Here is a 14679-nt window from a genome sequence, read left to right as displayed (position 1 = left end):
CATGCAGCCACAAAGAACTTGCAGGGCCAGAGATAAGAGCTGGGTCCATTCCAAAGCCTAGACCTTCCCACTGCATCACTGCCAACCACTTCTGCACAATTCATCAGCATAGAAACATTGAAAATACTTGCACAGGCTCAGAGCTCACACAAAGAACACCCCCCCCCCCCCCCCCCCCCCCCGCCCAGAGACATTCTGGTGGTATCAGACAGGGTGTCCTGGCTCCACTGAAAAGTTACAGGTTAAGATTTAGGATAAAGGCTCATGTTGCACACAAGGACCCTGGGTTCCACACCCCACAGAGCAGGTGCAGCCTGGGAGATGTGCAAGGAGGGAGGGGATCCCCTGGAGGACTCAGAAAGGCAAATTAGCTGAATGAACACTAGTTAACCCCTTTTATGTTGAGCAGATGCAGAAACTATAGAGATAAAGACCCAAAAAAATTAAGTTTAAGCTATAGGAGATAAACTTAGTAAATTTTGTTACACTGTTTATTTCACTGCAGGGGCTTAGTAAATTTCAACAAGGGTGTTTTGCTTCAGGCTGTAGTTATTGTACAAATTTGCCAAAACTCCTCAAACTAAATGCTGAAGACACAAACAGGCTGAGGCCAGAAAAAGGGCCCTGGAAAGCTAACCCAGCCTCCATCAGTAACATCTGGATTTCTGGTAACAAACAATGGAAGATTAACATTAAGAGGCATTTTGGGAGCATGCCAAACAGGCTCAGTCAGAAGAGCATGCACCTCATGATCTCCAAGTTGTGGGTTTGAGCCCCATGTTAGGTGTAGAGTGTACTTTAAAAAAAAACAAAAAAAACAAAAAAAAACCTTCAGGGGTGCCTGGGTAGCATAGTTGGTTAAGCATCTGACGTCAGCTCAAGTCATGATCTCATAGTTTTTGAGTTCAAGCCCCCGCATCAGACTCTCTGCAGGGAACCGGTTTTGGATCCTCTGACCCCCCTTTCTCTGCCCCTTCCCCTGCTTGTGCGTGCTCTCTCAAAAGTAAACATTTTTTTTAATCTTTAAAAAAAAGTGGGGGGCATCTTGAAAATGGTGCCAAGCCCTAGTTTAAAATGAAACATCTCTGGGGGGTGCCTGGGTGGCTCAGAAGGTTAAGTGTATGACTCTTCACTTTGGCTCAGGTCATGATCCCAGGGTCTTGGGATTGAGCTATGCGGTGGGCTCCATGCTTGAAATTCTCTCTCCTGAGGACCCAAAATCACGAATGAAAATGGATTTATCACAACCAATCCCTCAGAAATACAAGCAATTATCAGAGAATACTATGAAAAATTAGATGCCAACAAACTGGACAACCTGGAAGAAATGGATAAATTCCTAGACACCCACACACTACCAAATCTCAAACAGAAAGAAATAGAAAATTTGAATAGACCACAACCAGTGAAGAAATTCAATCAGTTATCAAAAATCTCCCAACAAATAAAGAGTCCTGGACCAGATGGCTTCCCTGGTGAATTCTACCAGACATTTAAAGCAGAGATAATACCTATCCTTCTCAAGCTATTCCAAAAAAATAGAAAGGGAAGGAAAACTTCCAGACTCATTCTATGAAGCCAGCATTACTTTGATTCCTAAACCAGACAGAGACCCAACAAAAAAAGAGAACTACAGGCCAATATTCCTGATGAATATGGATGCAAAAATTCTCAATAAGATACTAACAAATCGAGTTCAACAGCATAGAAAAAGAATTATTCACCATGATCAAGTGGGATTCATTCCTGGGCTGCAGGGCTGGTTCAACATTCACAAATCAATCAATGTGATACATCATATTAATAAAAGAAAAGAGGGCTGCCTGGGTGGCTCAGTTGGTTAAGCAGCCGACTTCAGCTCAGGTCATGATCTCGCAGTCCGTGAGTTCAAGCCCCACGTCAGGCTCTACGCTGACAGCTCAGAGCCTGGAGCCTGTTTCAGATTCTGTGTCTGCCTCTCTCTGACCCTCCCCGGTTCATGCTCTGTCTCTCTGTCTCAAAAATAAGTAAAAGTTGGGGCGCCTGGGTGGCGCAGTCGGTTAAGCGTCCGACTTCAGCCAGGTCACGATCTCGCGGTCCGGTCCGTGAGTTCGAGCCCCGCGTCAGGCTCTGGGCTGATGGCTCGGAGCCTGGAGCCTGTTTCCGATTCTGTGTTTCCCTCTCTCTCTGCCCCTCCCCCGTTCATGCTCTGTCTCTCTCTGTCCCAAAAATAAATAAAAAAAAAAAAAAAAAAAAAAAAAAGTAAAAGTTAAAAAAAAAAAAAAAAAAAAAACCATATGATCCTGTCAATCGATGCAGAAAAAGCATTTGACAAAATACAACATCCTTTCTTAATAAAAACCCTCAAGAAAGTCGGGATAGAAGGAACATACTTAAACATCATAAAAGCAATTTATGAAAAGCCCACAGCTAATATCATCCTCAATGAGGAAAAAGTGAGAGCTTTCCCCGTGAGATCAGGGACACCATGCCAGGGATGTCCGCTCTCACCACTGTTGTTTAACATAGTGTTGGAAGTCCTGCCTAGCATCAGCAATGAGACAACAAAATGAAATAAAAGGCATCAAAACTGGCAAAGAAGTCAAACTTTCACTTTTCGCAGACAGGATACTCTACATGGAAAAACCCATAGACTCCACCAAGACTCCTAGAACTGATACATAAATTCAGCAAAGTCACAGGGTACAAAAATCAATGTACATAAATGTACATAAATCAGTTGCATTTCTATACAGCAGTAATGAAGCAAAAGAGAAATAAAGAAACTGATCTCATTTACAATTGCACCAAGAACCATAAAATACCTAGGAATAAACCTAACCAAATAATGTAAAAAATCTGTATGCTGAAAACTATAGAAAGCTTATGAAGGAAACTGAAGTAGACACAAAGAAATGGAAAAACTTTCCATGCTCATGAATGGGAAGAATATCGTTACAATGTCAATAATACCCAAAGCAATCTACACGTTCAATGTAATCCCAATCAAAATTGCACCAACATTCTTCTCAAAGCTAGAACAATCCTAAAATTTGTATGGAACCACAAAAGACACAAATAGCCAAAATAATTGAAGAAGAAAACCAAAGCAGGAGGCATCGCAATCCCACACTTTAGCCTCTACTACAAAGCTGTAATCATCAAGACAGCATGGTATTGGCTCAAAAACAGACACATAGACCAATGGAATAGAATAGAGAACCCAGAATTGGACCCACAAATGTATGGCCAACTAATCTTTGACAAAGCAGGAAAGAGTATCCAATGGAAAAAAGACAGTCGGTGATGGGAGAATTGGTCAGCAAAACATGCAGAAGAATGAAACTGGACCACTTTCTTATACCATTCACAAAAATAAACTCAAAATGGATAATGGACCTGAATGTGAGACAGGAAACCATCAAAACCCTAGAGGAGAAAGCAGGCAACCACCTCTTTGACCTCAGCCACAGCAATTTCTTACTCGACACATCTCCAAAGGCAAGGGAATTAAAAGCAAAAATGAACTATTGGGACCTCATCAAGATAAAAAGCTTCTGCCCTGCAAAGGAAATAATTAACAAAAACTAAAAGGCAGACAGAATGGGAAAAGATATTTGCAAATGACATATCAGATAAAGGGTTAGTATCCAAAATCAATAGAGTACTTACCAAACTCAACACCCGAAAAACAAGTAATCCAGTGAAGAAATGGGCAGAAGACATGAATAGATACTTCTCCAAAGAAGACATCCAGATGGCCAACAGACACATGAAAAGATGCTAAACGTCACTCCTCATCAGGGAAATACAAATCAAAACCACACTGAGATAACACCTCACACGTGTCAGAATGGCTAACATTAACAACTCAGGCAACAACAGATGTTGGCGAGAATGCGGAGAAACGGGAACCCTCTTGCACTGTTGGTGGGAATGCAAACTGGTGCAGCTCTCTGGAAAACAGTGTGGAGGTTCCTCAAAAATTTAAAATAGAACTACCCTACGACCCAGCAACAGCACTACTAGGAATTTATCCAAAGGATACAGGAGTTCTGATTCACAGGGGCACATGCACCCCAATGTTCACAGCAGCGCTTTCAACAATAGCCAAACTATGGAAAGAGCCTAAATGTCCATCAACTGATGAGTGGATAAAGAAGATGTGGTTTATACATACAATGGAATACTACCTGGCAATGAGAAAGAATGAAGTCCTGCCATTTGCAACTGTGTAGATGAAACTGGAGGGTATTATGCAAAGTGAAATAAATCAAAGACAGTATCCTTATGTTTTCACTCATATGTGCATCTTGAGAAACTTAACAGAAGACCATGGAGGAAGGGAAGGGGAAAAAAGTAGTTACAAACAGAGAGGGAGGGTGGCAAATCACAAGAGACTTAAGTACAGAGAACAATCTGAGGGTGGATGCGGGGGGGGGGGGGGGGGGGGGGGGGGGGGAATGGGTGATGGGCATTGAGGAGGGCACTTGTTGGGATGAGCACTGGGTGTTGTATGTAAGCCAATTTAACAATAAATTATATTTTTTTAAAAAATCAGATCCTCTCTCTCTCTCTCTGCCTCCCTACCCCACTCATGCTCTCTCTTAAAAAAATAAAATAAAATACTATCAGCTACCTAATAACGTACACCACAGCCACTGTTTGGAAAGAAACTAAACTAAATGAATACATGACACGTCTGCATTCCCAATCACTGAGGGCCCAATGCAGCCAACCTCTAGAAACCATTACAGCACTCAGCATTATCTGCACTTCCCTCGCATCCTCAGCCTTCTCTGAGAAGTCTCCAGAGAGTCTACCCTGGCACCAGTGGCAATCTCCACAACAGCATTCACTTTGCAAGATGACAGTTCACCGACTGTGCCAGTGTCAGGGGAGTGAGAATGTAAGCCATTCTCCAGTGGCCCAAACCCTCCTCAACCCCATTCTCTGGGGACAGGTCTGAGATGCTAACCACAGGCAGGAGGGTGGATGGATAAATGCAGAGCACACCCCCAGGGATGCTGTGCAGCGGGGGAGCCGGGGACATGTCCAGGGAGTCTTGAGGGACAGGACGATCTAGTGCCCAGCTGGATACACCACACCATTTACTTCCAATAATGGGAAAAGAAGAATTATTCAATAAACCATGATGAGAAAATGGGCTGTCTGGGGAAAAATGGGGCCTCTCTTACACCAAATACAAAAGGAAATTCTAGCTGCCTTTAACATTAGAAAGAAAATGCTTATGGAGATTTAGATGACGCCGGAATCTAAAAAAGATCTATTACAGAAGCAACAGGAAAAACCAGAAAGAAAGAAAAAAAAAAAAAAGGAAAAACCAGAAAGAAAAGCCCGATTAATGACACATAAATTTATGTAGGGGAGGGGTGCCTGGCTGGCTCAGTCAGTTCAGCAGGCAACCCTTCATCCCCGGGTTGTGAGTTTGAGCCCCACAATGAGTGTAGAGATTATTTGGAAAAAAAAAAAAAACTCTGATCTAAATTGAGACAAATGAAAATCTGAAAAAATATGATAAGCACTATTATAAGTTATTTCAAAAGGTATAAATGCCTCATGGGAAAAAATGTAACACAAATTCAAAGATATTTAAAAAAAGCTCCATCTATATGAATCAAATTCAAATTAAAACTTTGATATTTTTAACCTTTTAAGCACCTTAATTCAGGTATTTAAAGTTCACAATGAAACATGCACACAAGCCGATATTGAGGGTCAACTGGTCCAAAACTGGGAAATCATTTTGCCTTTCACCACTTACTCTACTTCGGGGAACAGAGAAAAAGGAAAGACACACAAAGATACATGGACGTGCATTGCATCATAATCAGAAATAAACTGTACTCGACACAAGTGAAAGACTGAATAAACCACAATCATTAAATATACTGTTTTGACGATTTAAGCCCATATATAAATGTTAACCATTGGAAATTAAGAAAGAATCAGGATCCAAAACTATTTGGCTGGGGGGGGGGGGGGGGGGGACTACTTGGTTTTGTAGAAAAGACACATGCACAAGAGTTTTAGGAGGAAGACGAAAACACAACCAAAACATCAGCAGATATACTTGGCTAATAAAAACAAATCATCCAGGGGCACCTGGGAGGCTCGGTCAGTTGGGTATTGGATCCTTAATTTCAGTTCAGTTCATGGTCAAAAGGCTCGTGGGATGGGGCCTCAAGTTGGGCTCCATGCTGACTACGGAGGAGCCTGCTTAAGATTCTCTCTCCGCCTCCCCCCACCCCCCCACTCACGCTCTCTGTAAAATAAACCATCCATATTCCTTTCTTTTTCTGTAGTTTTAAATTTCTTACAAAAACAGAAAAATATATATATATTCTTTTGAAAAATTCCTAACAGGGATGCCTAGCTGGTTCAGTCTGTAGGGCATGCAACTCTTGATCTCAGGGTTGTGAGTTCAAGCCCCACACTGGGTGGGCACAGAGCCTACTTAAAAAATAGAACAGGGGCACCTGGGTGGCTCAGTCAGTTAAGGGTCCAACTTCAGCTCAGGTCATGATCTCACAGCTTGTGGGTTGGAGCCCCACGTCAGGCTCTGTGCTAACAGCTCAGAGCCTGGAGCCTGCTTCAGATTCTGGGTCTCCCTTTGTCTCTGCCCTTCCCCCACTTGCATGCACACCCTCTCTCACTTAAAAATAAATATTTTTTAAAAATTGTTTAAATAAAGCAAAAATCCACAACAACTGCCAATAGCCACAAACGTATGACCCCTAGACTCTAAGCCCAAAGTGTGCTGTGAAAACACCAAAACCCCAGTAAGGGGGTTTTGTATAGAAGTCAGTAAAGCTAGTTACCAGCATCATTTGGATAGACACCTACCAGTTCACAAGTTTAGAAAGCAGATGAAATTTAAGAAAAGCAAATATCCAATGAGAAGCTGAAAACTAGGGCTTTTCTCTACAAGTTGGGCCTTATCTCCAGGCAGTACTCCCTGACTGGGCTCATTTCAGCTTTCCCACCTGCAGCCAGAAGGGTACACATGGAAATCACTAAGGTAGCCTCCGACTTTAAAACCTCTAAAACTGCAGGGGCACCTGGGTGGCTCAATTGGTTGACCATCAGACTTTGGCTCAGGTCATGATCTCATGTGAGTTTGAGCCCCGCGTCAGTCTCTGTGCTGACAGCTCAGAGCCTGGAGCCTGCCTGGAGACTGCTTCGGATTGTATCCCCCTCTCTCCCTGCCCCTGCTCGCTCATGATCTCTCTCTTTCACAAAGTTAAATAAACACTTAAAAAAATTTTTTTTAAGCCCTAGAATTGCAGAAGGTAAATAAACCAACGTAGGATAACATAGCAATCACGGTCAATCTGACCTCAAAAGACTTGCACAACCCTTTTTTAAAACTGGAATAACAATGCCACTGGGGGCGGTGGCTTCAAGCAGCGAGCCAGGCTCAACCTTCCATCAGCATCACCTGCAGCACCTGTTTCAAACCCACCCCCCCCCCCAGAGTTTCTACATAATTTACAGAACGGGTCTGAAATGGGGGCTGGAGAATTTGCATCCCTAACAAGCTCCCAGGTGATGCAGATGCTAAAGCCGTTAAGAGCCCGGCTTTGAGGACAGGTGCCCTAAAGCATGGTGATAGCTTTCACAAGCACCATCTCATCTCCAACAGCAGTAACTTTAAGAAACTCTGGCCTGCAAGACCAAAAGTGTGTATGGACTAGCCTTCTCCACGTATTTAAGAGCAAGTGTCCCGGGGTGCCTGGGTGGCTCAGTCGGTTAAGTGGCCGACTTCGGCTCAGGTCATGATCTCGCGGTCCGTGAGTTCAAGCCTCGCGTCAGGCTCTGTGCTGATGGCTCAGAGCCTGGAGCCTGTTTCAGATTCTGTGTCTCCCTCTCTGACCCTCCCCCGTTCATGCTCTCTCTGTCTCAAAAATAAATAAACGTTAAAAAAAAAAAAAAATTAAAAAAAAAAAAAAAAAAGAACAAGTGTCCAAACAGAAGCAGCTCAGTACAGCGGTTACAAACACAGGCTCAGGAGCCAGACTGCCTGCTTTGGGATCCTGCTCTACATCTAAATAGCTGTGTGATCCCAAGCAACTTCACCTCTGCTTCAGGACTGTCAGGTGTAAAACATAGAGAAGCACTCCTTCCCCTGCAGTAAGGAAGTTGGAAATAGCTTCATCCAAAACCCTCATCTTCCCATTTTCACGTGAAAAATCCACAAACAGAAAGTGCTTCAGAATTCCTTGCCCTGCCTGAAGTTAAGGAGACATTTGCCTGCTTCACCACTGTTGACCATACCCACATCCAAATTTCTTCTTCTACCCATAGTCCTCTTTCCTTCAGAGGGGCCAAAGGGCCAAGAGATGTTCCCACACAAAGTGAATACACCAATCAAAACAAACGTAGGCATACTCACCCCCTTGGGATCTCCTAGGCTTACCCCATTTAAAAGAGTAAATTATCAGAATGTGGGTAAGATTAGAGCCTTCAGGTTAGTTTGGGGTCAAGAAACAAAAGATCTAATGCAAATGCAATTTAAGTCCAAAGGTTCAGGCCCACCTAGTTAGTAGTCCCAGCTACGACATGGAAAACTAGCCAAGAGCTTCACCTCTCTGAGCCGTTTTTCACCCCTGTGTTTTCTCCCAGCTCAGGGACCCTCCAATAATTTTAGGTCCATAGGGCGCCTGGACAAGACTACCTGCATTAAGACCACGGATCACTTCTACAAAGGCTAGAGATCCAGAGACCACAGGCTTCAAGGACCCCATCTCCAGAGCGGTCCTCAAAGGTGGAAATGGAAATAATTGCAATAAGGAAAGCGGCTGTTCAAAGACATGCTCCAGTTGTGGCTCTGTGTGGCCAGGATAAAAACGTGTTAAAGAGCAGTGTTCCCATTTATTAAATAAAAAAGCTGTTATTTTACCCACATGAAATATGCCACAACTAGATACCAGGACACGGTGTGAGACACACAGGAACAGAGGAAGGGGAAGAGAGAGACATGGTCACAGCCACACAAACACACAAGGGAGCCCGGTGGAGTTGCAGCTCAGTGTCACAGAAGGAATATCGGAAGAGGTGGGAACGCCGTGGGGGAGATGGCAATGGTCCAGGGCACTAATTAAACTGCGGTTAAGTTTAGATAAAGGAAGCTGTTCACAAGCTGCTTGCTTAGGAAGAAAAAGGTGCAGCTTTAGCTCATGAGAAGTGCGAATCCCTGAGCGGCACGGGGGAAGTGGGCTAAGGGGGGAAGGGTCTAGTCGGTTCTCCCACTAGGCAGTAATTCTCCCCGGGCAGCTACGGCTCTCCCCCTCCCCAGCTCCTGCTCCGACTCCTGCGGCGGCGGTCGCTGCTGCTGCTGCTGCTCCCAGGCACTGGAGGCTGGCAGAGCCGCGAGCACCAAGGCAGGGATCCCCTGGTCCCCAGAACCCCTCTCCGGCCCTGTTCCCGCCCGCCCTGGGCGCCGGGGCGCAGACGGGGACCACGCGGCCGGCGTGGGGCGGCCCCACGGGCGGCTGGAAGCCGCGTGCTCCCGTCGCCGGCTGCAAGAGCTCCCACGCCGCGACCCTCTGCCCTCCAGCCCCAGAAGGCGCCGGCAGCGACAGGCAGGCGCGCGGCGGCGGCGCGATGTCGCAGCTCGGGCGGGGCGCTCACCAGAAGAATACGCGCGAGCAGAGGTTCGCGTCCTGCAGCGGGTTGGGCTTCATGTCCGGGTACACGGGCAGCATCTTGCCGGCGGGGTCGTGCTTCTCCCGGAGACGCGGGCGGGGATGCCGGAGCTCCTGTGCCGCGCGGGTCCTCACGGCGGGAGCCCAAGAACCACCCGCTTCCGGGAGCAGAGCGCCGGCGGCCCGCCCCGTTCCCGCCCCCACCCCCGGGCCGCGCAGCTGCTGCAGCCGAGAGACGGGAGCCGCGCGCCGCGTGCGAGGCGGCGGGACGGGGGCGGCGGAGACCACGCTGCCCGTACCCCGAGCAGGTGCGAGGCGACGCCGTTGGATGAAGGCGGGTAGGCCGAGCTCGCGGCCCGCAGGGCCCTGCGCGGAGGCGCCCACGCGCTCAAACCTGGATGCAAACTTTGCATAAGTTCGGGCTCCCAGCCCCGGCACCCTGCTGAGGGTGCCGAGGGGAGGCGCCGGCTCTGCCCGCCCCCGCGGCTCGGACGCGCCCCCTGGGCTGCTGCTTTGAGAGCTGCGGGACGGCTTTCGCCTGCCTTCTGGGCTGGCTGCCCTCATCAGGACCAAACAAGGGTGCTAGGGCAGGTGGTCCAGCCTGCGAGCCAAACGTTTGACCTCAGACAACAGCAGGATTTAGCACAGATTATCTTTGTAGAGCTGCAAGACCTAAAGAAAGGTAATAGAGGATTGAAGATGAATGCATGCTGTCATTGGGGGAAGCTTTTCCCATCTCACCTGTTGCATTGCACGAAGGAGCTCTTGGCAGCTTTTTGCTGCCCTCTGAGATTGAGAAAGACCGGTAGGGAGGAGAGAGCCGGCCTTATGGTTTCATTCATCATGCCCTGGGAGCCCAGCAGAGTAAAAGTAGCCAAGGGAACATGTTACAGAACACTGGTTAGTTGCACTACAGGGGGCCTTGACTCCCTTCTAACTTTAACAAGGCCAGATTCAAGAAGGTGTTGTTATTTATTATCCCTGTTTTCCAGATGAGAAAGATAAGACTAAAGGACAGAACTTATACATCGTCCATAAATGATGAAACCCAATTTGGACTCAAGTCAGAGTCCAGCATGGGCTGCCCCACTAGTGATGGTCAGTGTGCGTGAAAAGTGCCCAAATAGGCTGGTGGGATGAATGAATGATTGCAGGACCTGATGAACAAAACCTTGGACTCCCACTCCTAAGTCTTTGGTTGTTGTGTGGCCATCTTACCAGCTCAGCAGCTTCTCTTCCCTTCAACCCTAATTGAAGAAAAAGCAAAGGTTTCAGTTCAAAATACTTACAGCAAGATCACTTTTTTTTTTTTTAATTAAGTAAACTCTACCCCCAAGGTGGGACTCAAATACACCACAGGAGATCAAGAGTTCCAAGCTCTACTGACTGAGCCAGCCAAGTGCCCCAAGATCACTTTACTTTTTAATAATTTCCCATTTACCTTGGCCAAAATGGTGTTATCGATAATGGCTTTGGTTGCCAGAGGGGAGGCGAGTGGGTGAAATAAGTGAAGGGGATTAAGAGTACACTTGCCAGGCACCTGGGTGACTCAGTCGGTTAAGCCTCCAACTTCAGCTCGGGTCATGATCTCACAGTCAGTGAGTTCGAGCCCGGTGTCGGACTCTGTGCTGACAGCTCGGAGCCTGGAGCTCGCTTCAGATTCTGGATCTCCCTCTCTCTCTCTCTCTCTCTGCCCCTCCCCCGCTCGTGCTCTGTCTCTCTCAAAAATAAAATATTAAAAAAATATATATACTTAACCATGATTAGCGCTGAGTAATGTATGGAATTGTTGAATCATTATATACACCTGAAACTAATACAATACCAGTGTTAATTATACTTGAATAAAAAATGATTTTTAATGTCAGTTATGCAATATGAAAAATGTTGGAAAACTGGTGTAGACCAATGTGACTATAGTTGACAATACTATTCTGTCAAGTATACTGTGTTCTTGAAATTTGCTGAGAGAGCAAATCTTGGGTGCTCTTAACTTAGGAAAAAAAGAAAAATGGTTAAGATGTGAGATGATGGGAGGGGTTACCTGGGTGGCTCCATCAGTTAAGCATCCGACTCTTGGTTTCAGCTCGTCATGATCTCACGGTTCATGGGTTCGAGCCCCTTGTCAGGCTCAGCAGCTGGCATCTCAGAGCCTGCTTGGGATTCTCTCTCTCTCTTCTCTCTCAGCCCCTCCCCCGCTCACACTGTCTCTGTCTCTCTTGACTTAAACAAAAAGATGTGAGGTGATGGACATGTTGATTGGCTTGGTTGTAAATGTTTCATAATGTAGATGTATACCAAGTCTCAGTTGTACACCTTCTGTACAATTTTTTGATTGTCACTCATACCTCAGTAAAGCAGGAGAGAAATGACCTTTAAAGAAAGCCTTGGGGCTGAGCTGGGTGGCTCAGTTAAGTGTCCGACTCTTGATTTCCACTCAGGTCGTGATCTCCCTTCATGAGTTCAAGCCCCTGTCAGTGCAGAGCTTGCTTGGGATTCTCTCTCCTCTCTCCTCTCTCTCCTTCTCTCTCCTTCTCTCTCCTTCTCTCTCTGCCCCTCTCCTCTCTGTGCTCTCTTTCTCTCTGTCTCAAAATAAATAAGTATACTTCAAAACAAAAAGAAAACCTTACTATATTCATTTTTTTATAAGTCAAATGTGTAAGAATAGCAAAATGTTGACCATGTTTAATTGATGGGTGATGGGAGTTTATTATACTATCTCCTTGATATTTCATGTATGTTTGATAATTTCCATTATAAAAAGGAAGACATTTAGGTCTCAATATTATAAGAAAACTATAATTATTCAATTATTCCCTTTCTGTGTTAGCTCTTTCTCAGATAATGCAATCTATAAACCTAAATAATCAGCTCTCCCCTGATTATAGTTCTTGAAACTCCCTACATTTTCCAGCCTAAATGCTCAGCCAGCAGGTCTGAGTCAAGATGAAGGCCATGCTCTCTAAAGTTAGAAGTCAAGTGACTTCCCTTGTCACTCTGCCCCAGGCCACTCTCCAGCCCTACAACTCCCAGAATTATAGTTAGCTGGTTACAAACTGCCAAAAACACTCTGTCCCTTCAGCTTCTGCTGAGTCCTTTTTTTTTTCAAACTAAGATCTTTTGAAACCTCTTACCGTTATTTCCTGTACATGAACTAATATGGTATTTAGAAGGATTATGAGAACCAGTGTTAAATTATAGGGAGAAGACTAGATTTGGAACCAGGGGACCAGGCGTACAGACTTTTCACTTATTACCTAAACTTCCTGACCCTTCTTTTCCCCAGGTCTAAAATGGGAATCAATATGCCCCCCTCTTCCTGCTTCCTACAGAGTTATTGTGAGCCTCACAACTCATAACTGTACTTTGTAAAACCTAAGGCAACATATAAATAAAAGGGTTTTTTTTTTTTCATTCATTTAACAAATGCTTAGTGAATGCCTTTTAAGTATATGACCACGAGGCCAGGCACAGAGCATGCAAAGCATTACCTGCACATGTTTACTGATTTTTTTTTAATATTTTTTAATGTTTATTTATTTTTGAGAGAGAGACAGAAGTGTAAGCAGGGGAGGGACAGAGAGAGCAGGAGACACAGAATCTGAAGCAGGCTCCAGGCTCTGAGGTGTCAGCACAGAGCCCAACGTGGGGCTCGAACCCATGAACCACCAGATCATTACTGAGCCACCCAGGCATCCTACATGTTCACTGATCTTAAATAAATAGTTCAGTACTGTAACTACATAGGCAGTAAGTATCGGACAGGCTGTGGAGCAATCAAATTGCTGGCAGGGACGTAACATGGTACAGCCACAAAATTACCACCTTACCCAGGAAGTCCACTCCTGGTATCTGTTGGTTTGGAGGCATCCCAAGAGCTCCCCTGGTGTAACCTGAAACTGTCCCCTGTACTTGGAGGGCAGGGAGAGACCGAAGACAGAGGCAGCCCATTCCAGTTGGTAGGTGGCAGTGTTCGTAAACAAAGTGAACTTTTATACAGCTTGTCTTGAGTGGCAGCAAGAAAAATGGATCCCCACACCCACCAGTCAAATCTTAAATCTGTGAAGAGGCCTTAACTAGGTTCAGACACATATAACATGCAGATTCTCTCAATACCACATCACTATCTCAAGGCTGTGTCCTTGGGGCAGCCTCTGGGAGTGGGAGCCCACATTCCGAGGACAAGGAAGGGGGTGAGGAGACTCCAATGGCTGGGGTGAAGCTCATGGGTCAACTGATGATCATGTCTTTTCAACGACATACCCCAGCACTGTCTACCTAAGATAAATGAAAACATGTCTGCACGATAAAAACTTAGACACAAGGGCACCTGCTGGCTCAGTCGGTAGAGCATACAATTCTTGATCTCAGGGTTGTAAGTTCAAGTCCAACACTGGGTATAGAGATTACATAAAACTAAAAATCTTAAAAGTAAAAATAAATAAAAACTTAGACACAAATGTCAGGGGCACCTGAGTGACTCAGTCGGTTAAGCGTCCAATTTCAGCCCAGGTCATGATCTTGCAGTTTGTAGTTGGAGCCCCACATTGGGCTCTCTGCTATCAGCACAGGGCCCGCTTCGGGTCCTCTTCCCCTTCTCTCTCTGCCCCTCCCCTGCTCATTCTCTCTCTCTCTCAAAAATAAATAAATAAACTTAAAAAAAAATTGTCATAGCAGCACTACTCATAAAAGCCAAAAGGTGTGTGTTGGGGTTGGGAGGAGTGAGAACCAAGTGTCCATCAACTCACCCACTGGTGAATGGATAAATAGAATGTGGTCTTACATCCAATGAAATATTATCTGGCATTTTATTAAGAGGAGTGACATTGACATTTGCTATAACAGGCACGAACACTGAAAATATGCTGCGTGAATGAACTCAGTCATTGACTGGTGAGGAGCAAAGAGCAAACATCTAGGGAGACATTCAATCTTTTTATACCTGATTTATTCCCAAACCTCAGAGACATGATGCATATTGTGCCTTTACAAGCTATAAATTACTAGATGGTCTTCAGGATCCCTCTCAAAT

At 45.5% G+C, this 14679-nt stretch overlaps 1 protein-coding gene across 3 annotated transcripts in view; it reads right to left on the bottom strand.

Annotated features, from left to right (window-relative positions):
* Nucleotides 1-10121, bottom strand: part of ABCC4 (ATP binding cassette subfamily C member 4) — a 260432-nt gene extending 250311 nt beyond the window's left edge. For 2 of the 3 annotated variants that reach the window (XM_019444075.2, XM_019444077.2), the window contains exon 1: nt 9634-10120. In XM_019444075.2, coding sequence (XP_019299620.2) covers nt 9634-9707 — 74 coding nt within the window. In that variant the 5' untranslated portion in view covers nt 9708-10120. Of the gene's footprint in view, nt 1-9633 lie in introns of all 3 variants that reach the window. The other variant, XM_019444076.2, reaches the window with a different exon arrangement.
* Between the last annotated feature and the right edge of the window lie 4558 nt (nt 10122-14679).

The sequence above is a fragment of the Panthera pardus genome, unplaced genomic scaffold (genome assembly GCF_024362965.1).
Source record: "Panthera pardus isolate Hobbes unplaced genomic scaffold, ASM2436296v1 HiC_scaffold_1, whole genome shotgun sequence".
Lineage (NCBI taxonomy): Eukaryota > Metazoa > Chordata > Mammalia > Carnivora > Felidae > Panthera > Panthera pardus.
The sequence above is the reverse complement of the archived record's forward strand: the minus strand, read 5'-3'. Positions and strand labels throughout refer to the sequence as shown.